Source organism: Talpa europaea (assembly GCF_964194135.1).
Source record: "Talpa europaea genome assembly, chromosome: 2".
Classification (NCBI taxonomy): Eukaryota; Metazoa; Chordata; class Mammalia; order Eulipotyphla; family Talpidae; genus Talpa; species Talpa europaea.
The window spans coordinates 4,039,803-4,065,705 of record NC_140068.1 but is presented as its reverse complement, the minus strand read 5'-3'; the positions used below and the strand labels follow the sequence as shown (position 1 = coordinate 4,065,705).

The following is a 25,903-nucleotide window of genomic DNA, read 5'->3' as shown; positions in this document are numbered from 1 at the left end:
CAAGCAGATGGGGTAAGGAGGAGAGAGTCCTGGAGCCCTCGGTGGCTTTTCAGGCTTTTATTGGGATTTACCAGGGACACAGGAGGCAGGGGTGCCGGGGGCCGGGAGGCTGGCAGGACCAGCAAGCCTTCGCTCTATCTGGGCTCTCTGGCCTTCTCTGGTGGTCTCTGCTGCTCTCATGGTTCTTTCACTCTGCTCTGGTCTCTGCTCTGCTTCTGCTTCTCTGCTCTCTGCTCTCCTGGCATCCCCGTGACACCGCCCTTAAAAGCCCTGTCTTAGCCCACCTACATATGCCCACATCCTACTCCAGGTGCCCGCCATCAGGCATGCATTCAGGACCACAGCTCCATCATCAGTCCTAATGGTGGGAGGGCAGAAAAGCCTGATACTTTTTATTTACCCTACAGAGCACACAGAACTCCTACCAGGAGACTACGTCTGGGACAGCAGGGGCTTCACCCAGGAGCTCATAAGCAACTCTCAGGCCCCCTCAGAGTCTGCATGGCCACACTCCTTTCTCTTCAAGAGTGTTGGGTCCTGCCCGGACAGCCACTCCCTGAGGCTGCTGGGTCCAGGAGGGAGCGAGCCCAGCACCTTGGGGCCCTCAGGAGGACCATGAAGAGAGACTGTGAGGAGGCACACCTGCCGTCGAGCACAGGCCCTCACACACCACGGTGTCAGCTGTTCTTCCAGTTTCGACCTTGTCATGGAACTGCCCCCGGCCGCCCAGCCTGCCCTGTACCTGGGCGCCTCACTGCAAATGATGTCGAAAGATCATTAAAATCCTGAAAAAGCCACTGAGGGCTCCAGGACTCCCCTTATCTGTCTTCCCAGATCCATCGAGACCCTGCCCCTGGGCTTGCCTCCACCACAGCACCGAAGCGAGGGAAGGTTGTTAAATTGTTCAAGCAAGGTAAGAATCTGCTTTCCCAGAATGGAAAAGAGGGCTTGCTTCCTTTAGCCAAGAAGCTTCAGGAAACTTAGAGATTCATGTTTGTCAGGTTTGTTTAAGTCCAGCTGTTTCTCAGGATCCACCCTGTCCCCCGCCCCACCGCTGTGTGACTGTCGTCTAAGGGACAGTGCATGGCATCTGCAGAGGGTCAGAAGGTGGCACTGATCTGCCTCCACAGACGCCAGGAGTTCCTTCAGGCATTATAAGTAGCTCTCAGCTCCTCTGGCAATGCCTCAACTGGATATTTTAAAACCCTAAAATTTTTCTTTTTCTTTTTTCGCAATTTCTGTGGTGCAGTAGGAAGCAGTGTGCCCTACCCCACAGCTGTGTGGCCACATCCTCCCTATAGTGATCAAATTCAATCTCCTGTAGGTTAAGGGATTTTGTCTCAGGCAATTGCAGCTACAACTTAAGTGACTGTTTTTCGCTGATGGTCCTGGGTAATGTCATCAGCAGCCCCTCCTCCCATCCGTGTGGTCAGCCCTGTCACAGCATCTCACACACGTCCAGCCCCACATCTGGGCGCTTCCTGCCCGGTGTGCTCTGCCCAGGCTCCGAGTATTGGTTCCTGTTTAAATAGCAGAAGGAGACCACTGCGGCTGTTTCAAGTAGAGGTGATGTAATAGACACTTGCGGACAAGAGTTGGTAGTGTAGCAGGAGAAAGGGGTTCGGGAGAGGGACGAGGGTGTTTCCATGAGACCAGGAAGATCCTGGCTGGGCCTGGAGAGACTGTTCTCGCAGGCCGTGCACAAGGCGCTTGCTGTCAGAACTGAACCAGCGCCGCCCAGCAGGACCCAGCCTCCACCCTGCTTGGGTGGCGGCTCCTTCAGATCCAAGACAGCGGCTCCCTCCTGCTCCCAGCTTCCTGCTGGCCAGTGCGGGCACTGGGAGAGACTTGCAGGAAAGCAGGTGCAGGCCTGGGAGGGGAAGTTTGCACATTTCACCTCCTGATGTTTCAGAAGAGCATCCACAGGACAGTGGGGTCTATCTCAGGACAGTGTTGGGAGATGCTCAAAATGAGGGAGTGTGGGGTGAGTGAAGTCTGCTCAAGTTTGTGCGCCGCTGGCCTCTGTGGCCATCACCTGCAGCCTTGAATGCAGGAGGTGCTGGGGAGCGCAGGCTCAGGGCACCGGGCCTGATGGTGGACACCTGGAGTGTGGTGTGGCTGCTGAGCGGGTGCGCTGGGGCCTGGAGAGGCAGAGGACGGTGTGGGGGAGAGCTGTGGAGAGCGGCTACGAGAGGGAAGTGTGTATAGAGATGCACAGGGCCCCAAGTCTCCCTGCAAGCTTGTTCCCCTGTGCACTCTCAGAGAGCCTGTGGGGTTGATGCTAAGGGCTCCAAGGTTCTCTTTGCAGCTGCCTGAACAACGACCCTCCCCTGCCTGGGATGCTTGCAGGGAGCAAACCCCGAAGCAGGCTGACTGGAGGTCGGGATGGGTGGCCCAGCACAAGGAAGGTGCTGGGAATGTTTAGGAAGGTGGGGAAGGGCAGCCCAGAGCAGCAGTTGCCCCTGGGGTTGGGGCGGGGGGTGGGGGGTTGGCCAGCCACGCCCCAGCAGGAGGGCCCACAGGAGGTGTCTCAGGAAGAAGGAGCAGGAACCAGCTTGGGATGAATTTGACGGCACTGAGAAGAGCTTCTTGTGCTGTCAGAGTTGGGGGTGAATTAATGGTGAATGCAGAAAACCGAGGTCCAGGGAAAACAATGCTGTGACAGAAAGGCGGCCAATCCAGTGTGCCACGTGGCCCAGCTGTTCCCAATAGTAACACGACCACCGTGGCGTGGGTGGCGGCTGATGGAGTAACACGTGATGACACAGTGAAGGGAGAAGACTTGTATATTGGGACGAGGGGAGAGGTGACGAGTGAAATCATCCGTTCCATCAAAAGTCAACAGGTAATATTTAAAACTAAAAAGTCAAGAAATACCAAAGTAAGGAAAGTTATTTAGAAATAGCAAGAAAACTCTTGGGGAAAACAGCTAAACAGTTGAGAATGACCTCCGAGGAGGTAGGTGGGAGGTGGGATCCGGCAAGGAGCTTTTGTTCTTTACTATAGACTTTGTATTTAGCTTTTGAAAATCGGTTGACTAAATTAGTTTGGTAAATTACTCTGGTAAAATTACTTTGGTAAAAAAATTACTTTGGTAAAAATTTAGACACATGTTTACCGAATGGAAGCATTAATGCTTAAGAATTTCAGCTTCACCACTGCTGTCCCTCAAGCTCGCCTCAAGATCTTCTGAGAAAGCACATGTGTGCTTAGCAGCTACATGTCAAAGACCTAGCGATTAACTGGGTTGTGTCCTGATTCTTTAATTCTAGCTTCCCTTAAAGTTGAACCCAGATAATAATGCATTAAAAAATGTCTTCACATAGGGTCCTGGCAGGCTATGGAGACATCTTGACATATTCATGGCCTTGGTGTTGCTTTCAAGGTTTTTTCTCTAAGAAAACTGGCTGTCTGCTCACAAATTTATTTATTATAGGTCTTCTCTATCCTGTTTCCTTGCCTACAATTCTCCTGTGTGTTTGGCTTGATGTCATCATAGAAAAAGGAATAAAATCAAGAATTACAAAGATGAGAAGAAAAATCCCAGCAGACCACGCCCACTAGCCTAGAATGCTGTGTAGACAGTGAGCCAGGGTAGGGTCTGGGCCCGCAGGTCAGTCGGGCACAGCAGCACGGCCAGCCCGTGTGACTGTCGATCCAGGCTGCTGGGTCTGGGATGGCAGGAGCTCAGGATTCTAGCATCATGTCGCCAGGAAGGCCAAGGCCAGAGCTCCGGTTTCGCTTTTAGCTGAGGGGAATGTCCAGCTTCTTGACCTGGAGGTAAATCATGTTTTCTTTGTTTTTTCTTGATCTGCAATAATCAAAACATAAGTGGAAAGGGGAGAAAGAAGTTACGACAATGGAACGAGAGAAAACTTCTGGGCAGGGGCAGGCTCTCGGCAGTTCTGGGTGGAGATTCTCAAAAAGGAAGGTGGACAGAGCTTGGTGAAGAACTAATGTGGGCGGAGTGGTCACTGAGACGCCCTTCTAGGCGCCTGACTGGCCTGAGTTCCTCACTGAGAGGCGTCTGCCCTCCCCCCTATGGGAGAAGGTGGACAAAGCATAGACTTAATCTTACATCAGTTTAAAATGATGATGCAGACTCTAGACATCCTTATCAGTTCTGCAAATAGAATCTGCGAAATTCCTTCCAATCTTCATTTACTTTTACATCTTACAAGCGAAATGTCAACTCAAAAATTCATTTAAGTCACGAGTTTTCTCAACGCTCTCCTTGTAGAAATGCTGCTTTCTCAACAGGATATTGAGACCAGTGCAGGCTCCTGCTGGGTCCCCCAAATCCTCAGAGTCCTGCCTCATTTTCTGGACCCAGCGGGGGTGGGGAGGGCAGCAGCAGCTCACCTGAATCGCCTTGGGGAGCTGGCATCCACTCAGGCTCCAGAGGAGGCCTGGCCAGCCTGCTGCCCTAGGGTTTCTGCCCACGGAACCAGCAGGACCGGAACCAGCAGGACTAGAACCAACGGCAGCCACAGCCGCAACCATGCCGAATGACCAGGGACGAGGTGCAGCCAACACTGGCACCTCTCTGTGGACACCCCGCTGTGAGCAGCCCACCGAGGGGGGGTGTGGCTGGGCGCTGGGGTTGGGTGGGCAGGACTAGGGCCCTGGCTCCACACTCGCTGGCCTGAGACTCTGGGCTCGTCCCTGCACCCCTGTGCTGAGTCTTCCTGGGATCAGATGGAGTTAACAGGACCTGTTCCAGGGCTGTGCCAGGATAACTGAGGCGACACAGAAATGCCTGGAAAGAGCTCTTGGAAAGCTCTTAGTAAACGTGAGCCAGGGTCACCCTGTCCTACAGAAAGCAATCATCCGGGGGTGAAGGGAGGCATGGCAGGCAAGTCAAGGACTGCCTTTGTGACCCGATGGGTGCAGCACCCTCAGGAGCGCAGTGACTTGTGGGGCTGGGAGAGGGGTCCTGCCCCACCCCTTTCTTTCTGCATCTCCCTCCTGATCTGGGCACTGGGCCTGGGTCACTTCTCCTGAACTCGGCAGTCTGTCAGACCCCTATGTCCTGCCATCTGCCCCTCCTCATCTCTCTGTGGGGGTCCCCTTGCCCAGCGTGTCTCAGTCACTCCCCTTGTGTCCCCTCTGCAGACCCCAAGGCTCCCTTGGCACCCCTGCTCCAGTCTCTGAAGGTGAATTGGGTTATATTATAAAGAGACCAGAAAAGTGTGGGTCTTTACAGATGCATCTGCAGGTCACTTAAATAGAAAGGCTATGAAATAACAGGGACGATCTTTCCAGTATGTCTTTTGCCTACTGGGAACCAGCTGCGGAAGATGAACACGCCTGTAAGCGCAGGGTCTCCCTGAGCCACCACCTTATCCCCAAACCAGCTGGAACGTATTTGAGCATTTGATTTCCAGCACATCATGGAGGCGTATACTTTCCTGTTTTATAAAACAGCCGTGAAAACGCCAGGGAAATAATCCCAGTGATTGTTGGATAGTCAAGTGCCAGGCATTCTACCCGCACACCCATTTAATCATCACAGAGACCCAGTGGGTAGGAGATGCTCTCCTATTTATAGAGGAAGACACGGAGGCTTAGTGGGGTTAAGGCCACATGATAGGAAGCACAAAGACCTGGTCAATCAGACTCTGTAACCCTTGCTCCTTCCTCATCACCACTCATCACTGCCTTTCTGGCCAGGAGTTAGTGGGAGAAGCCAGGGGGACCTCAGATGGGGGTGCTGTAGAAGCAGACCCAGAGTTCAATCCACAGATGTCTGGTCTCTAGGGGCATGGCCGTCCAGGGGGTGTGGCTCTGTTCCCCAGTGGAGGCACTGGCGTGGAGCAGGGAGGCTGCGCTGAGATGGGGGAGCGAGGGAGTTGGTCTAGATAAGGGTCTCAGGCTCCTGGGGGGCTGAGATGAGGGCACTTGGCAAGATGGGGAGGGGCGGGCTGAGGCCAGCTGCAGTGCCATGCCCTTCCCAAAGCTGAGCTGTCCCTCGCTCCTACAGATGGTCTGCAAGAAGAAATGCCTGCTCCGTGTGAGAGAACCCTTGATTTTTTTTTTTTTAACAGATGCTGGAAGCCCACTTTGTGTGGAATTTCCCGCTTTAAAACTCGAGAGCCAAGCCAAGCCCTGGAGGCCTGCAGGCCCGCGGTAGCCAGCGCCTGACTCCTCGCTGGGGCCAGAGGTCTCTCCCGGCTCCAAGTGCGAGTTCTAGGAAAATCCCCAGGCCACTGAGAATTTTCGGCAGGATCTGCCCAAGTGTGGATGATGCGGAAGGGGCAAGTGCTGTGGAAGGGATCAAAGTCCTCAATGGCGTGCGGATGAAATAAATAAGAATATATAAGCTCCCCATGAGCTTACTGCTCGATGCATGAACTTGTGAGGAGCGGGTTGAGTATGTTTCTTGTTATTTAGAGTTTTGGCTTACTTTTTGAATAGGTTCATATAGTTTAAAATTCATTTTGAATGACATTGAAAGTCTCCCCTCCACCTATATCTGACAGCTGCCCAGCCCCCAGACAACCAATGTCATCGTTCCTGCATATTCGTGCAGAGACACAAGCAAATGTATAGATACGCATCTATATTTTATATTAACAAGTAAATTTATATTTGCACATATTTTTTGCTCTTTTAGATTGTTTTTCTGTGTTTTGCTTTTTTCCTGTTAATAATGAATCATAGAGGACTTTCCTTATCAGTATATACATCAAGCTACCTCATTCTTTTTTCAAGGCTGTATAGTATTTTACTGAATGACATGCCATCAATTTTATATATAATTGCTCTCCTGATAGATGGGCCATTAGGTTATTTCCAATCTCATTACATAAAATGTTGCTTTAATGAATAATCCTGCACGTATGTCATTTTGAACATGTAAATTCCTGGAGTTGACGACTGCTAGGTAAGAGAAAGGGCACATTTGTGATGTTGATCCTACTATCATATGGCCCATCACGGAGGCATCACATCATACACCTGCCAGAACGGAGGAGGCTGTTTCCCCACATTCTTTCCCAACACAGCAAGTTACCAAGCAGTTTGCTATTTTGCAGTCCAAGTGGATATTGTGAAGACTCTTGCTGAAGTCACTTGGTTTGCAGTTGTGCAGCATTTTAGTCTGACGTCGGGCCATGTTACCACGTGGGCACTGGATCCTGCTCAGGTTGAACCAGTTTTCACATACTTGAGAACTGCTTTTATTTTCTTTTCCCTGAATTACCAGTGCAAGATCTTAGTCCATTTTTTCTACTGTGTGATTGTTCAATGGACTTGCTAGGACTCTATCTCTGGGGGGAATTAGCCCTTTGTAGAGGAATACACCTGTCCAGCTTTGTTAAGTTTCTTACCTTATGTTAGCTGATCAATGCCAAATTGATCATTTTTTTATGAAGGCAATTATTGGTCTTTTTTCCTAGATCCTGAATGTTTGTCATATTTACAAAGACTTCCCCACCGTGAAAGCAAAATGTTATTTATTGATAGTATCTTCATTGTTCTACTAATTATTTTCCTGTGCTTTCTCTTGGATTTTGCTTGACTGGATCTTAACGTATGGGGTGAGCTATAGATTCAACCTAACCTCTGTCTGCAACTGGCAACAGCACGGGGAGGATCTCCCTCCAACCGTCAGCTCCCGCCAGCCGTCAGCTCCCTACCTCTGCATGTGCTCAACTTCATCGATGGTCTCGGGCAAAGCCTTCCCTCTGGTCTCTGGCAGCAGCAGCACCAGCCCTCCAGCAATCAAGCCAACCACGGCTGGAAGCAAACACATGCAGACCCGTTAGGCCTGAAGCACAGATCCCTCACCGGGCTGCCCCTGCTTTCTTTTCAAGCACAGTTTTTGGTGTGTTCCTTTACTTACAGATTCCTTTGCCATCCCGATGGCCCTACTTCCCATCCTAGATATTTTCCGATTCCAAACTCTGTTGGATTGCAATTCCTTATAGGGGAATGAAACACTTAGTGTTTTGAGTTAAGGTTATTCTAGGACGTGGCCACCATATCAAGAAATTCTGCAGTTAGAAAATAACTTGGGAACAAAGGTCAACTCTAAGAAAAGGAAGAACATAGCTCTGCTAATATAAGGCACTTGGTGAAAGTGAGTCAGAAACTTGGATCATTACTGGCAAGTAAAAGCGATAAATCGTGTATTACTGCAAAGGCCTGGCCAGGCCCTTCAGTTCTAGTTCAGATGTTCAATAAATTCCTCTTTGCTGTTGTCGCCAGACAACACAAACATTATAGTGTTTTTGTGTCTTTAAATTCACATTTATATTTTGGGATTTTTAAGATCACATTTTTATATGTTTTTCTACAATAAAATGCAGAAATAGGGTGTGGGTTCTTTAGTGGTTTGGGGGTTTCAAAAAAATGCATGCTGGACTATAATTTTGTGGCCTTACAAATGGCAGAGAAATAGGTCACTGTGCCCCCTGGTTCAGGGAGATGAGGCTGAGGTATTTCTAAGCACAAAACACGAGTTTATCGAACATCTGAACCAGAACTAAAGCAGAACTAAAGGCCCCGCCATGCTTCTGCAGTGACACACAATTAATCACTTTCACTTGCTAGTAGTGATCCCCGTTTCTGACTCGCTTTTGTTGCTCCAGGCTGCAGCTGGGGCTCCTGGGCCCCAGCCCTGCATCCTCGCCTCCTACTCACAGCGCCCTGGGGGATCCGGGAAGTCCTGCCACCTCCCCAGTGCGCTGGTCCCCCTACTTGAGGTGGGGTGATACGCCTCCCTTGCAGGCTGCTTATGAAGCTGAGATGGGTTCACACGTGTGTGACATGCTCAGAGCAGCACCGGGCTCCAGGGAGGATGCACAGTCCAGCTCCCACCCCGTCCAGGCCTATAACGACGCTGCTGGTTGTCACATGCAGACAAGAACATACTCAGCTGGCCGGGATCTTGGAAGTGAGCAAATTGAGGGAAATCAGTTGAGCCTAATTATCCACCTAACATCTCCTATGATGTACTTTCAGGCTCCTCCATCCCTGCGTCTGGCGATTCCAGATCACGCTGCACCGACAATTGATGGGGAGAAAGAGGCTTGAATGTGAAGCTACTGGCTTGGCTCCCCACAGGCTACTCAGAGTCAAGGTTGGTGAGGGGCGAAGAGGAGGTGACTAAGAGGAATATAATCAGGAATTGTTTTGAGCTTATTTCCAACATTGGGGCACAATTAACATCCTTGGAGGGGTAGATGGGGCCTGAGGAGGGCCAACTGTGCTTACTCAGGGCCTGGACTTGGCATTGCTCTGTTACATGCTTAGAGAAACAGGGAGCGCCTAGCCCACGACTCCTCATCACCCCTGCCCACCAGGAGCGCCCAGTTGAGGGTCTCCACCTTCCTTGCTGGGAGAAGCATGGTGAGGGCGAGGGGAGACTTCCCCAAGTTGCAAAGGGGACCTCTGGGGACAGGCTTCTTGGCTGGCTTTGGGGGAGGGCAGGGTCTGGGCCACCTGTGTCCCATGCCAGAAAAAGAGCTCCCAGAAAGAGCTTGGATTCTACTGACGGTGACCATCTTGCTGTGATTAAGTTGGAATGTGGACCAATTTTGTGGGTCTACTTCGGGGGTGAGTTTTGTCAACAGCTCGGGACTTTGCTGGCACATCCACAGCAGTGGAAAGTCTCCCTTCAGAGATGGAAGGGAGGAGCAGAGATAATGAAGGACAACGTGCAGCATTAGGAGAAAAGCAGAGGCTGCTCCCGGGGGGCCTTTGCCCTCCTCCCTGCCCCCAGTAGAGTGAGCATCGTGTGCCCTTGGGGAAAAGCTTTGTTTTGTCGAAGACTGAGGTGGGTGGGTTGCAGCCTTCGGCCACCTGGACAGATGACTTGTGGGCCCGGCTGTGTGGGGACTGGCGGGACGGCCCTGCCCTCAGGCCCTGGCCGTGGGAGAAGGCGGTGGACATTCAATTGAAAGCAGGGTCAGGAGCCGCTTTGCCAAGGGCCAGGCACGCTCATGGCCCTCCCCGCTGCTGCCTCTTCTCCAGACCTCGCCAGCTGGCATGGCAGGGACGGCAGTGCCCGGCAGCCGAAACTGTCCGAGGAAGTTCTCAGGATTCCAGGGTGGCTCTGTTCTGGGGTCGGTTGTGTAAACCCCAGAAGAAGCAACCAGGAGTAACTTGGTGCCATGAAACCCTCTGGGTTTTGGAATCTCTTTTTGCAAAATTTTAATGCCCTTTCTTTGAAGGGTTCGTATTTTTCCACCTCTGGGCCCAGAGGAGGCAGGAAAGGGGAGCTCGTTATAAGAACTGGGAGGGTGGAAATCAGTGAGGGGGGAGTGAGGGGTCTTTTTTTGGGAAACATCCTTCCTTCTCTCTCTTTCTTGAACTTAGCAGCTCTAATGGCGTGAGTCCGGGAGTACCAGTAACTGAGTATTAGTTGCCAGCAGCAGCATCACTAGAGGAGTATTGCCACAGTAGTAGGGGTGCGAATTACCAGTCACAGTCTGTAGGGATCAGCGGCAGGGGGCCTACTTGGAGGTGGAAAAGAGGTAGCCAGGAAAGGGGTATCCTTCAGGGGCGCTGGTGAGCGTTTCTTACCAAAAACCACCAGGGGAAGCTCTTGCCAGAAGTCAGTGAGCCTGTAGACCAGGAAGGGCGTGATGATGCCCCCGATGTCACACATGGAGGAGCAGACAAGGACCCCGAGATTCCTGGGAAGCAGGGAACTGAGTCAGTTTCAAACACGCATTTATCCTCTCCCGTCCACGAGTCAGTCCAGATGTGGGTCAGCAAGCCCTGGCGCTGAAGTGTCCCCAGGCTGCCAGGCAGGAGCTGTTCAGGCTGAGTTCGCCTGAGGCTGGGTCCTCACCAAGCTCCCTGGTTGTTGGCTGGATTCATTTCTATTGGGGTCACTTTCTGCTTTTGGAGACTGTCTCCAGGCCGGCGGGGAGCTCACCTGACGAGATCAGGCCCACCAGGAGACTGCCCTTTGATGAACTTGGACTCTTTTGTTTTGGTTGTGCCATTTTATTTATTTATTATTATTTTTAAATTTTGTATTATTTTTTACTGAAGCAACATTGGTGTACAACACTGTACATGATCTTGGGGCACAGGTTGGCACCAGGTGTTTGTTAGCACCCCACACCCACCACGAAGCCCCCATAACCCTCCTCCATTGTCCGCTGGGTGCCCACCTCCTGACCAAAGAGTCTAATGCATCACGATACCGTGGCTTAACCCCCCCCAGGCCCCAAGCCAATAGTTCTCCAAGTCACTAAAATGTTTGAGTGCAAAAAGGATTCAAGCCATTCTCAGCGACACCTGGGACCTCACTCCTTTTGGATTTGGTTGCGCTTGTTTTGTATGAAGTTGAAGGCTTTGAGTGGGGGGACTTTCATTTTTCACTTTCATCACCCGACTTCCCTGTGCTGTTTCTGGTCACTCCCTCCTGTGGCCATTTGGCCAGCCCTGTCCTACCAGCCATATCCTCTGTCCTCACCACAGTGTCTGCGCCTTACCCAGCTTGGAAGTGTGAGGCTGAGCCGACTGCAGCCTTTAAATATTCTCATCCTCTCTTCACACCGCGGTCTGAAAAGCAAGGTGCCGCTGACTGCCCAGGATGCAGCCCAGGATGCAGCTAAGCCCCTCTGTGCTAAGGGGAGTGATGGACTCACCTGATGAATGTGGGGTACAGCTCAGCATTGACCAGGCAAACCATTTCATAGGCCATGGTGATCCCCATTCTACCCAGGCACGCGACTGTGACCTTCAGCCACTGCAGATCTGAGGGGACAAACATGCCACTTAGGCGCACCGCACACCACCCGGCTCTTCCAGCAGCAGGGGTGGGGGTGTGTGGCGAAAGTCCGCGCCCCAGAATGGGACAAGAAAGCAAACTGGTTCTTGTATGGACTCAAGACAACGCAGCTTAAGTCCTCACGTCTGTGTGTTCTAACTTTAGACACAAGTTTAAGACTCTCCTAACTTTAGTCCTCAGTCATTAATGACGGTGATGCCAGTTTTACAGACGTCACCCAAACGAAGCCGCAAAGTACGGGCCTGTCGTAAACAACCAGTCACTGGTGGTGGCGACAAACCCGTGGTTGGTGGTGTTCTGTCTCGTGGGCTTGGCTCCCTTCACTGGGGCAGCATTTCAAAAGAAAGAAAGGAACCAGATGATTGTTTATTGATATAAATGAAAACAAGCTTCTCATTGATTCCCCCAGGACGATGCAGGTGGTCAAGGGAGGGGTCTGGGTGTCTGGGAAATGCTGGGAGAAGCATTGAGCTCTGGGCCTGCCCCTCCCTGGGCCAGCTGCAGGGCCTGTGGCTCGGGGCCACATGGCCTCTGTGGCCATCTCGTATCTCTCAGGTGTGATGGCTGCAGAGGGCTGCACTGAGCGTGCTCTCCAAGCCAGGTGGCACCTGGGCTGGCTCAGGGAGCGGGGGGTGGTCCAGGTCTTCTGCTCACTTTTTCCACATTAATAAATGAACATGGTTTTCCTATCAAAGGACCACGACTCACCCTTTTCTCAGGGCCTGGGAAGACCAGACCCCAGCCCGACTTGAACTTACCATCTGGGATAAAAACCGAGGCCAGACAGGCTGCCCCGGCCACCATGTTTGATGCTGCCCAGGGGTAGCGGCGGCCGACGCGGTCTATGGTGACGATGATGATGAGGGCAGAGGGGAACTCGACCAGGGCGGAGTAGAAGAAGTCCAGGTAGATGTTGCTCCCTGCCAGGCCCATGTGCATGATGAGGCCCTGGTAGAGAACAGAGCTCGTGAACCTGAGCAGAGAGGAGAGCTCAGGTCAAGCCAAGCACCAAAAGCGAGTCCCCGGGAGGGGGAAGGTTCTGGGGAGCATGAGGGGTGGCAGGTCACCCCTCTGTCATTATGTTCTTGCTATTCCTGTGGCTTTCATGCTAGAGGACCCTGGTGGGCTGTGACCCCAGGAGCAGGAAAGGTGAAGGAATTAGGCTAGCACACTCTGGCCAAGCGGACAGGTCAGGAGAGATGTCTCATCGTTTTCTAATTTATTCAGTGAATCTACACCAGCTATCGGTGACTCTGAATTACTTTTCTCTCTGTGGTCGTCGAAAACAGTTGGGATCAGGAGGCTTGCCCACAGCATTCAGATGTTTAGGGAACCGGGAGACCCACACGGGCACCCAGTTCCCAAGCGGGTGCACCCTTACTTCTTGATTTTCTGCTACGGCGACATAGACAAAGTTGTGACAGTGTTTCTAGCTTTGCAGACTGAACGCCTTCATCGTTACCTGTAACAGGAAAGGTGAGCTAGACCATCAGCAAGAGTCACAATCAGAAAGGAAAGATGATGAGGTCAAATTTCCTGGTTGCATTTTACATGTGATACTGTGCCGGCTGCTAAATTCATTCCCGATGAGCTTTGCTGTCGGGACGGATCCTGGCTTGGCGGGTGGGGTCCTGGCCCGCCAGGCCGACGGGTCTGGGGCAGAGCGAGGGCTCCCAGCCCCGGCGCATCCTGCACGCAGCAAGAGCAGGGAAGCCGTCACAGCTTGGGGGCCGGGGCTTATTCTTGCGCTTATTCGTGATCAGAAGTTAATTTCTCCCCAGGAAGGAAAGAAAAAAAGGGCCCTTGGCCAAGCCAGTATCATTAGGAGAGATTTACGCTCCTTACCCTCTAATCTCTTTTGATGTCTTTCCATTTCGGCTACTATGGTCACCTGGGGGAGTAAAAACAATCTTGGCTCCTGCGCGCTTCCTCAGACCAATTAAATGAGTGCGTGTGGAGGGGGGTCTGGCCTTGCTGTCCTGTCTCCCGGGGCCCCAGGGCGGGCCAGTGTGCGCGGCTGCTCTGTGTCTGGGGTGGGGCTGATTTCAGCACCTGCTTGGAGAAAAGGCGGGGAAACCTGCGCAGGTGACCCCTGTCGCCCCCGGCTGGCACCAGAGCTGGGCAGCTTTGAGGTGTCTTGTCCCCTCCCTTCCTGTGGATGATGGCGATTGACTTGGGGGGATTTTCCAATGACAAGCGCCCCTTACCAGTTGTACATCAGGATTAGAGTATGCTTCCGTATCTGAGGGGTCCTGACCAAGTCAAGGAATGAAGGGTTCATCTTCTCCCCAACTTCCTCGTCAGGTCGGAGGCTCTGAGGACGGAGACAATTAGGTGGGCTGCGTGCACCTGGTCCTGCAGGACCCCCCGGGAACCACTGCTGCGGGTGCTTGTGTCACCCCACACCCTGCTACGCCCTTCACCCAGCCTCATTTAACCCTCCGGCTCTCCAGAAGCTGGTTCTGTTTGCACCCCATTTCACTGAAGCGGAAGTGGGATACAGGGCAGTCAGGTTGTCAAGCATGGCAGGGGGCTCCCCCTGGCCTGGAGGCCTGAGGGCTGAGGTGCCTTTGCACCCACAGGCTACTTCCCACACCTGGGCATGGGAGGCAGGATGGGGCAGCACTTCAAGGGGAGACCTGGGGAGGGGTGGGTCAGTGAGGAAGAGAGAGGGGTCTCCTCTGAGGCTTGTGGGCCAGTGGGGCCTGTTCAGCTGCAATGGGCACTCAGCAGGAGAAAGCTGGGAGCCAAGCCCAGGCTGAACCTGGGTCTGCGTTTTCACAGGGTCCCCAGGTGGGTGCTGGGCACAGACATTGACCTTGAGGCCCTACTCTACAGAGAAACAGTGGGTGGAAGAGTTGAGATTCCATCTCCAGGGCTCTGAAAGGAGAACCCTCTGGAAAACCAGTCACTCTGCCTCCTTCCTAAAGCAACAGAGGCCGTGCGCGTGTGGCTGGAGGGGCGCGGGGAGACCCGCAGAAGCCCGTAGCCTGGCACATCACCTGAGCTCGGTGCCCCACCTGCCTCATGTGGGCTTAGGGGCCCAGCCAGGAGCCCTGACACCGATGCCCAAGGACCGGAATCTATTCCACTGCCCGGAAGCCAGAGCGGAAGTGAGCAAAAGGGCATCTGAGTCCAAACAGCCGCATGTGAGACGTCCCGTCAACCTCAACACCTTGCAGTGGCTGATCCTAAGTCTTCATCCGAAACGACGATGATCGTTTCACCAGAATTTTCTAACCAGCTTGGTTTTCTCATTGTAGCCCCCGTCAGGTGGAAAGGGCTCAGTGAAATGAGGGAGGCCTCCTCAGGGCAAATCCCCAAACACGGAGGCAGCGACCCTACCATCTTGCTCTACTCCAAGGGCAGGGCGCTGCTGACGGCGTTTGGGACAATCTCTCTGCGATGTCTTTACAATTCGGAGAAGTTATTGATGACTTAGAGAGGTTTTGGGATCTAGGGCCATCCCCTCCGAGGAAAACCTGCTTCCTTGTGGACACTGGTGGGCACAGGTCACCAGGCGCGTGAGTCACCAAGAAACACCAAGACACACAGTGACCTGACACCGGGCATCACGACACCCCTTACCAAGGCAGGGGCGACAGGTGACTGGGCATGGCCAGTGCAGCCACATAAGACGGAAGCCCCTCCCTGACCTTTAAACGGTTTCGGAGTCCCTCTAGTTCTATGTTTTCCATTTCTTTAAAATATTCGACCAGGGAACCACAAGTCTTAGAACGGCAGCCCTGCTGCCTGAGCGGGCCCCTCTGCGGCTTCGGGGGCATAGCCTGGTTCCCCCGCGTGCTCCTGTCTCGTGCCCCGGCTGGAGGGCCCAGGTCGCCTCACCTGGAGAGAGGCCGGCAGCGATTTTCCATTTTTCTTCGCAATGTGCTTCATGATGCTCAGGGCTTTTGCGTTTTTGTTCTGGGAGATCAACCACCTCGGAGACTCCGGGATGCACCTAGGGCAAAGGTGAGGGCCAAGAGTGAAGGGCCCGTCCCTCGGGCCACCTGCCGTACTCACGCCCCTGGTCCCAGGCAGACTTACGCGCACGCGCGTCTTAACGCAGCAGCCAGGCTCAGCTGGACCCACAGAGACAACAACCCTAGGCCCGGGCTATGGATCTCTCCTCCCCAGATGCTGACTTCTGGTCCGCAGTGTCCAGGAAACCCCGGGCAACTTTAAGAGGGTCCACGGTGGAGCAAAGGGAAACAAATGGCAGAGCAGGGGTGCCTGACTAGCAGTGGAGTTCAGAGGAGAGAACCCTCCGAACGTGGTGGGTGCCTGGCCTCGCAAGGGGGTGAGAACTGGCAGAGGGGTAGGGGTGGAAGTATGCAGATTGGGGCATGGGGGGAGCAAGGGTCAGACAGATAATGCTGAGAGCTGATCCAGGAGGAAGGGGAGAGAGCTGGAACTCAGAGGGTGAGAGAGCTTAAAAGCCAGATTCTTGTCTGAGCTGGAAACAGCAGAGCTGAGGTGCCTGGGCCTATCCTTGGAGGACTGTGGCCACTGGGGTCTGTGTCTGGAGGGGCCTCTTCAGGCACCTGGTTCAGGCTGGATGGGAGCAGGAGGGACAGGTGGGAAGGAAGAAGCAGGAATGTTTTGGCCTAGAGTCGGGGAGGCCCCCACTGGGGTGTGAGTCGGGGTGGGGAGGCACTAAACGAACTCCGGGTGGATGTTATGTGGGAGGGAGCTCCATGGAGAGGGGAACCAAGGACAGTTCCTGGGTTAAGACTTGGTGTGGAACAGACATGTGGTGTGCTCAGGGGTGGTCCAGCCAGAGCTTTTGGCTTGGACCCTGTCCACTATGCCACAGCAGGGCAATTTTTCTAGATCACACTCGGTGCACAGGAAGCAGTCAGCCTGGCCAGCTGTTGCCTGAGCTGGAGGGCCGAAGCATGGATCAGAGGTCCTTGAAGCAAATGTCCAAGAGACCAGTTATGAGTCTGTAACAGTTATCCAGGCAAGAAAGAATAGATTCTTCATGGAGACAGGAAGAAAAAGGAGTGAATTCTGAGTTTTTAAAGTTTTTTTAAAAAATTTATTTATATAAGAACTGGGGTACAGATCAGAGGCACAGTAGGGTGAGAGAATTCACCAGAGACAGAGCGGGGAGCAAAACAGGCAGTCGGATCGAAAACACTGCTGAGGGGATTAGCGGGTGAGTCAGGAGAGGTCTGCTGCGCAGTGTGGGTATCTCCATGGCTGGCTGGGAATTGAACCCGCATTGCAGAGGCTGCGGACAGCTTCACAGCACTGTGCGCCACTGGGGAGGCCCAAATTCTGAGGTTTAAAGGAGGTAGAATAGATATAGGGAGATGGTGGTGGTGGGGGGATGACTAAGGATCACTTGATGTTAGTGGAGTTGGCGGAGGAATGAGCTTCCTGAGAAGGTTTAAATGTTTGATTCTTAAGACAACTGGGAGAAGAACAGGTGATATGCCCAAGTGGAACAAAATAAGTGGGTTTGGTGCTTGGGAGAGAGATCTGATTGATAACCCATCACCCCATCGCTTTGTTTGAAGTAAACATGTACTGAAGGGTTGTGATAGTTTCTGTTATTTTCATTGTTTCCCTTGGGCAGGGATGGTGAGCGTATTCCATTTGTTGTGGTAACTCTGAAAGATTCGTATGGTCTGTCTCGGGTGCCACATGGGCCTTATCTGGGATTGACTGGGGCTGTCTGCTTTGGGTATAGATATGGCAGTGGAAATCAGGGCCTTCCTCCACCTGTCTGTCCTAAAATCCTCTGAATTGGGAAAGAATAGGAACAGCAATATTGTTAGTCTCTTCTAAGGGTCCCACAGCCTCTAGAAGTTGATTTAAACACCACATAAGTAAAGGGGAAAATCTAAGATCCTGGCATAAAACTCGTAAGGCAAAGTGAAAGGACATTTGACATTAAGAGGGGCAGTTATTTACGCCCAAAACACAGATGTGAGCTACCTGTGCAGCTGGCCTGCAGAGTGAAAGAGAACTTAGAATCCAGCAGGATGGTGTGAAGTAGGGAAGGTAGGTTTACAAGTGAAATAAAAAATTGCTATTTGTCTCCTTTTTGTTCCAAGTGGACTTACCAGTAATAGAGCAAGAAGCAGAAGTTGGGCAGAGTGACAGTGAACTGCAGCCACCTCCAGTGGGGGATGGCGTAGGCCACCCCAGTCAGCACCAGGAGGCCCACAGTGAAGGCAACTTGGTAGAAAATCCCCACCGTCCTCCGGTAGCTCAGCCCGACGAACTCTGTAACTGCACAGAGACCCAGTGGTCAACACAGATCAGCACAACCAGGTAGAACCCAGGTCTGGGGGCACTAAATGCCAGCTCAGCCAGAGCAGCTCACACGATGGAATTTTCTCTATAGTTCTTTGAAAATTTTAATTTTTAAAAAAGATTTATTTATTTATTTATTTATTTACAAGAACTGGGGTACAGGCCAGATGCACAGGAGGGTGAGACGATTCACCAGAGACAGAGCATGGAACAGAACAGGCAGACTGATGAAATACACCACTGAGGGGAGCAGCGGGCGAGACAGGAGAGGTCTACTGCGCCTTGTGGGACCCTCACGGGCCAGGTGGGATCGAACCCATGCTTCAGAAGCTGCTGACAGCTTCACAGCGCGGTGCTCAACCACCTGCGCCACCAGGCGAGGCCCAGTTCTTTGAAAATTTTAAAATGTGGTAATGCTTGCTGTTGTTTCAACATAAAATCTTATAATCCCACATTCGATAGAGGGAAAGGCTTGCCAACATCTTTATAGAGAGCACAATTTTCTTTCAGATACACATGAAATGTTGACCATGAGTAATAACGTAGAAATAATTTAAGAACTAATACATGAATCAAGCACTGACTTCAGACTGTCGGTGACTCTCATGTCAATGCAAACCTTAAAATGACTTGTTCTCTTACACAAGCTGAGCATTCTCTTGGCAGTGCCATGGCTGTGCGTGAGGGCTTGGGAAGTCAGCTTACCAGCTGGGGCAGGCTTGCAAGACATGATTTTTAAATTTTAAGAAATTTTGCAAGTGGGTTGTTAAAACAATTGGCATCTTACAGTCGCTCATGGTGGGAGTATTAATACTTAGAAATCAGAAAACACTACAATTAGGACATTTTACTTTCTAAGAGTCAGTTTATCACCACGCACATGGTTTAATAGTCAGCTTACTCCATCCCATGACGGCTTCATCATGACAATATGTGGAGTCCGGAGCACATGGGCTCAGGGGTTACTCACAAAGAGTGAAATTTCAGATATTTCAGGAGTCACAGAGCTTTTGCATTGAATATTTGGTAAACATGTTAAAGACTTCAACTATTTATAAACCAAAGAGAAATGCACCTTAAAAAGATTTCTATAAATGACTGCAAATGATCCCAAAGGACTTTTCAACAGAGAAACAAACTCGGGTAAATGTGCTCAGTAACTAGACTGTCAGCTTCCCGAGTAGCAAGGGCCGCAGAGGGGCCAGAGGTGCAGGCTGAGTCCATAGAAGAGATTTTCAAAATTCTTTTGATACAGAAAACAATTCTCTCCACGATGCCCTGAGGCTGAGTCCTTTTTCTTGCCTGGCTCACCCCTCACCGGCCCCCCCACCCCCGACCCGGCCCTGGCAGAGCTCGTAGCTGCAGTCACAAGCTTCTTACTCAGGATGTAGCCGATTATCCAGCCCGCCTTGCTGACCAGTCCTTGGACCAGGCGAGACAGTAACATCCACGTGTAGGTCGGGGAGATGGCCATGAGCACCCCGGATACGGAGTTGATGAGGATGGTGATCAAGAGACAGAGCTTACGGCCAAACCTGCAAGGCACCAAGCAGAGGGAGGCAGAGTGAGCCCGGATTCATCCGGTTGTAGGGAATTCATGCAGGGATGGAAAGTGAAGGCGAAGTCTGAATTCTAGAACCTCACGCAGGCACAGAGAGCCCCTAAAGAGCCCCCTCCGCGTGGCTCCGGGGGTTGCCTCCCCTGTGCTCTGTGGAGACACAGGTAGGGCTGGAGGAACTTTTGGAGATCTGGGGTAATGGCTGAGATTTCTGCTGCTGTCTCTTTAGTGGTTAAATATAAAAACCCCAAGAGATAAAAGGGAGGTGTGTGTCCTGGGGTGGGAGGGTGGGGACTCGAATGCTGTTGGTTTGCCAGGCCTTTAGCAACTTGCTGCTCAGAAGGTGCTATGAGAATCACCTGGGTGTCGTCAGGTGATACAGGCATAATATACCACCTGGTCCTGTAACAGGGTGGTCCTGCAAATAGGCAGGTTTGCGGGGTTTGGGCTGCCCCTCTCCCTGTCCTATAACAGTCCTGGGTGGTAGAGATGGTATAGGTACAGCAATATCCTGCCTTCATTTCTCTGAGCACCAGTTTCCTCATCTGCAAATTGGGCAGAATAAAACCTTTAAAGGCTGTTATGACCCTATGTGAAATATAGCACAAGGGCGCCCAGAACAGTGGTTGGCACACAGCAGGCACAGAGTAAGCAGTGAGGACTTGTTTTGGAAGATTCTTGCAGGTGGGTAAGTTGGACTGTGACCCCTGGGTCTTTCATTCTCCTTTGACCTAGTTCGAACATGAAATCTAAGGAGCGGAGGCTGACCCTTGGGTGCTGCTTATTAGGGTTTCCAGCCCAATAGTCTGATCACCAAAATCACACATTCTGTAACCACAGAATGGTTTTGAATCCAGCTCTTCTTATTAGGTCACTGTGTTCTAGCAACCACTTCAATACTAACTGACCATTTGAAATTAATCCACAACATGGTTATTAAAAATTAAATCCTATATTTATAATAAATTTATTTATAATAAATTTACAACAAATTTATTTACAATAAATCCTATATTTACATTAAGTCAACTTTATTAAACACAGGGTAATAAGTGTGCAAGGCTGTTGCACACTCATTTTCTGTGTTTGGCCAGCATCTATGCTCTGGGGGTTATTTGCATCTCTCTGTTGGAGACATCATGTAATGATGGCTCTTTGCAGCCAACTCACTGAGGTGGGTTGAATGGCCCATAGTAGGTGGTTGAATGGCCCACAGTAGGTGCGTTTTCACCATAGAAATCAGCAAATGCCATAGACTGAGCATTTCCTTGTGGAGAGCCAATGCTAAACACGTAAAGCTTGCAACTAAGTATTAGTGATCATTAGAGCAAAAAAGGACTGATGATGCTACAACACTCTGTCTGGTGATAATCAGAATTACTCTGTAGCGGGTTATGGATGGTGAAATAAATTAGGCATCTTATAAAAGGTTGACTTTCAAATTCTCTGGCATATGCCCCCTCCCTCCCTTCCTTCCTTTCTCTTGCAAATTTGGCTCAATGGAAGACTCAGTGTTCTTATTTGTAATCTTTTCCCAATATCCACTTGCTTTTCTCCTACCTCGGCTGATAAGTCCTGTTTTAAAAATTCTTCATAGCAAACAATCCATTTTATTTATTTGTGACTTAATCTGTAACATAAATAGGATTTCCTTGAGATTTTTATCTTGGATAAAATCTGAAAATTGTCCAGAAATAGGCATTAAGTATGCCAAAGATACATGGCTCCCCTTTTTTTTGGGGGGAACCCTATGGTTCTAAAGCCTGTGAAAGCTGGCCTGTTGCACACTCTTCATGCACCAACAGAGCCAGAGGCAGCAACCAGCAAAACTCCAGTTTAAGAGCAAGAAAGGGAGATGCGTCTGAGGCTTTGGGGGGAAGAATCATGAATGATCAACTTTACATGGTAGATTTCAATGCTAGGAACAAAGCAATGAGGTCATCCCAGAATGTGGATAATTGCCTGGGATTGTAGGTCAGGAATGCACAGTCGTGGGGAATTACAACCGTCTCCTACTCTGAGTGGGATGAGCGTAATGAAATCATTTATTTAACCAGCTGGGAGGCTCAGTTGCCTATTTGCTCACGTCCATCCTGGAGAGTTGAATATTCATACCTGACCTTCTAGTGAAGGAGGGAATGGAGGGGGACAGGACCAGAGGCACAGAGAACAGCACCCCCAGGGTGCACTGGGCACCAGCTCTCCCTGAGTCCCTCCCGACAACTGTCCTCAGCTCTGGGACATGAAAATCAAAGCCAGTGACCTTCCTCTTCACCTCCCAAGCCTCCCACATGAAGTCCCAAGAAGAACCTTTGACGGGATGCTGAGAGTTCTAGAAGTGGGGGGCTGGGTGGCCCAGGCTTCATTGGCCCCTCCCCTGGCCCCCCATGTCACAGTGGACCCTGGGCTGTGAAAATGCAGATGTCTTGGGAGTGTGAAAGGTTAACCGTGTTATTAATCTTTAACACTCCAGCCAGTTTTAATGCGGCCGGGCAATGTAACATCATCAGAGGAAAGGCAGAGCATGCTCCCAGCCGGGGGTGAGCCACACCCCAGAGCTGGGGAGGTGAGCCATACATAGGAGTTGCTAGTTTATACATAAATACGTCATCGTATACATTTCTATGTAACTATATCTACAAACTAGGGTTGTCGGGAAAGTTGTGATGTGTTTTTTCTATGGTTATCAAGCAAAAGTGTCTCATGACTTTTCTGACAACCCAACATACATGACGTATATATACGACAGTTGTGTCACCCCCTCCCCGGGTCACTGATATGGACGAGGGTGACACATCCCAACATCGAGCAGAGCCGGGCACATGGAGCCCTCAGCGTCCACCGGGGGCGGGTCACTAGGCATCATCTCCGATGGCCACATATGCACCCCAAGCATGAAGCCAAGTTTTCCGTTCCTTTCCCTTTGGAGGACTCTGGAAACTGTCTATTTGGCCACCGACGTGGGAAAACAGCTGCATGGGGAGCTCCCGGCCCGGCAGAGCTGCGAACCCATAGTATGCCCAGACACAAGCCTCAGGAGAGTAGGGTATCTGGGGTCCCCGAAACCTGCTCCCTGGACACCCGCGTCCATCTGTGAAGAGCATCTGCTGATGTTCAGGGGTGGGGGTCCACCCTGCGACCTTCCAGCCACTTTGGCACGGAGGATCTTTGCTCTCGGTGCAGACAGGGCTACTTCCCTTTGCCCCAGTTTTATCCTGGGGTCCATACATGTAATACCTCTGGCCCCAGGGACCCCATTCAGGAATCCTGTGGTGTTGGGCTGGGGTGAGGACGGAGGCAGGGGCGTCTACACTGACTCTGGGTATCGGAGAAGGAAGCAGAGGCTGTGTTGGAGCCCGGAGGCCCGGAGGCTCGCAGCCAGGTGGGAGGCCGTGGGCCCACACGGGGAATAGGGAAATACAAAAGCAGTCAAGTTGCCTATTACTTGTCCTCCTAGCTACGCTTCTGGATGGCCCCCAAGGAAAACCACTGCCTCGCGGTGAAACACCCCTAGGGGACCCCTGAGAGCTAGAAAATAGAGACACTGGCCAAGATCATGGAAGCACAGATGCAGCCAAAGGTCACCTAGACAACCCGCCTCGCGGGCAGCGGCTGTGGCCCGTGGGGCTCAGGAAAGGACGGCGTCCCTCCAGGGCGGGGGTCCAGGTGTGCGCCCCATGGGGCACGTTCAGTGCCACCTACCTGTCTGCTATGTAGCCGATGGCCACGGACCCGATAAAAAACCCGACGTTCACAGCCGACTGGAACAGGTCCAGCATCCAGGAGTTGGCACACACCAGGTTAAACTGGCCAGGGTGAGATGCGCGCAGGGCCAGGGAGAAGAGAAACGCGCAGTTAGAGCCCCGTCATCCCCACGGCCGCCAGGGAGCCCAGGGGCCATTCCTGCCTTGGACGGAGGTGGCCCAGTCAGCTGAAACTGAGCACACGACCTTTTTTCCCTTCCTCATGTTAAAATTTGGAGGCAAATAGGTATGCGAACAGGACACAGGTGCTGCCCAGGAAGACGGCATCTCGTGGGGGTGAGGGGTAGCGTGGCCGGCCAGGCGCTGGCCTCAAAGTCCAGCTTTCAGGACTGACTATTTAGTGTCTCACTTGGCCTTAAGGCACAGCCTTGCTCTCCCGGTGCCTCAGTTTCCTCATCTTGTGTGTGAGGATGAAGTTAGTCATGCTGGGAAGCCTTCTGAAAGCTGGTGGTGGCACCTGCGTGGTCCTCCACATCCCCTGTCACCTGTGAGCTTTGGGTCCCGGAGAAAGGCTCCTTCCCCGAATCTCCACTGACTCCTCTGACGTCAGTGAGGCTGCAGCTTTTCCTCCCCACAGGGGGTTCATCCCCCATTTGCTTTGCCCCTGATGAAGCAAGTCTCCGGTGTGTTTTCTTTATAGTGATTGGAATGAGGTGTCACACCTGGAGGTTAATGCAGATTCGTTTTCAATGAAATAACGATTTCTCCTGAGCCCCAACCCAAATGGCTCTATCTGGTCACTTGGAGCAAGTGAAGGAGAGAAAAACAGCCACAGGGGTAAGTACGTGGTGTCACAGGGAAACTTCCAGAGCGGCGAAGTATCCATGTGTGGGGTGAAAGCTGGGGGGAGGGGTCAGGGCTCCCGCAGAAAGAGGAGGCTTGAAGAGCCCCATCCCCGGCTTTATTTCCAGGAGCCTGTGCACGCTCTCTCGCCGCTTCCCTGCCACCCTCGTGTGGCCCGGGAGCAACGTTCAGGACCCGAAACGTCCCAGTGCATCCACTCACATTCCAGAGAAATTAGAGGATGCATGTTTTCGTTGAAAACTAGGATTTTATCAGATACTTTGAGTCCAAAGAGCACGCCTGGCCTTGACTGGTTTCCTCCTTAAAAAAAAAAGCTGCCGCCCGCTTAGCTTAGCCACTTACCTCGGTCACGATGGACGAGCCCCGCGTGTCGTACACCCAGCCGGCCCCGCAGGGGCCCAGCGGCAGGTGGCTGCGGTTGGCGGCCAGGCCGGCCAGCGGGTCCACGCAGCCCAGCGCGCTCTGGTTCCAGTCCACCTCGTAGCGGAGGCACTGGCGGGGGAAGGCCTGGCCCTCCGGCCCCCCGCCCGGCACCGTGAAGTTCAGCTCCTCGGCCAGGCTCCAGCCGCAGCGCCGGCTCAGCTCGGCCACCCCGGGGCTCCGGCAGCGGTGGTCGGGGGTGAAGCCCAGGAAGACGATGCCCACGTAGATGGGGGCGAAGGCAGCCGAGAGCAGAGCTAAGAGGACAAAAGTTTGTTTCTGGAAGAAGTGGAATTCGCCTACGTGCTCTAGAAGGTCGTCCACCGTCGGCATGCTTGCTGGAGGCAGCGCCCAGGCCCTTCCCGAGCGGCTGCAGATGCTGCTGTGAGTGGCCGCGGCCAGCTCAGCACAGCACTTGACCAAAAGTCAAAGGGTGAGCGGAGTTTAAAGAAAGCCCCGGCCCGGCCCGGCCTCCGGGCTCAGGCACGCTCCTCCGCCGCCCGCCGCGCCCGGATGCCCCAGCAGGGCCCGGGCAGATGAGTGTTTATTGTAACAGCCGAGCCGCGAGGTTGTCACTACCTCATACCAGCACCACAAACAATCCTCCCTCTGTGTCACTCGGCGAGAAATCTGAGTGCCTGCGCCTATCGCAGGTCTGTTAATCTTTCCCTATAAACCGAGTGTCCAGGAAATTAATATATTCCTATCTTGCCCGGGCCGGCCTCTTTGGGGCGCGAGGGGAAGGTGCCCACCGGCCCCGCGTGCCCGTGGGATGTGAGCTGGTCTCCGCTGCCTGCTCCGCTTGGCAGGCCCCCGGCCCTTCCAGCAGCCACAGCAAGTGTGCTGCGTCCACGCTGGGGCTGCTTGTTTTGATTGCCCCTGGATTTTATAACTCTGTTTTCTGAAGAACACTAATCTGGCATTCTTGCCTTTCAACCCTGAAGTGTCCTTCCCCTTGACCCATTTGTGAGGAAGAATAAAGCCTCGAGGCTCACGGGGTGGAGAGCAGAGGCAGCGGGAGCCCTCGGGCTGTCTTTCTGTCCTGGCACTTCTGCCTGTGGCTGGGGGCTGCTGTCGGGTGGTGTTGGGTGCTCGCCATCACCCTGGGAGGTCGGCAGCGGCTTTCCTGGAGGACCACCTGTGGGTCCGTGCGGCAGAGCATGCACGCGGTGGTGTCCTCTTGCTGGCTCTGTTCAATAGCCAGAGGGTGTAAGGCCAGCGGCACAGTCTCTGCCACCTAGAGCTCCAAACTGGGTACCAGTTGGAACCCCATCGAAGCACTGCTTGCACAGGTGCCCGGCTGCAGCAACAGGGCCTGGTCATCGCAGACCCCAGCTT

At 52.5% G+C, this 25,903-nt stretch overlaps 1 protein-coding gene across 1 annotated transcript; it reads right to left on the bottom strand.

Annotated features, from left to right (window-relative positions):
• Positions 1-3,744: 3,744 nt before the first annotated feature.
• Positions 3,745-24,898, bottom strand: LOC311167766 (solute carrier family 22 member 2; the record flags this gene model as incomplete). The annotated part of the gene is made up of 11 exons (XM_084228827.1): positions 3,745-3,811; positions 7,641-7,740; positions 10,531-10,643; positions 11,610-11,718; positions 12,511-12,725; positions 13,960-14,066; positions 15,599-15,713; positions 17,827-17,995; positions 19,400-19,554; positions 23,280-23,383; positions 24,488-24,898. The coding sequence occupies 11 exons, from the start codon at positions 24,896-24,898 to the stop codon at positions 3,745-3,747; spliced, it is 1,665 nt and encodes a 554-aa protein (XP_084084953.1).
• Positions 24,899-25,903: the final 1,005 nt, after the last annotated feature.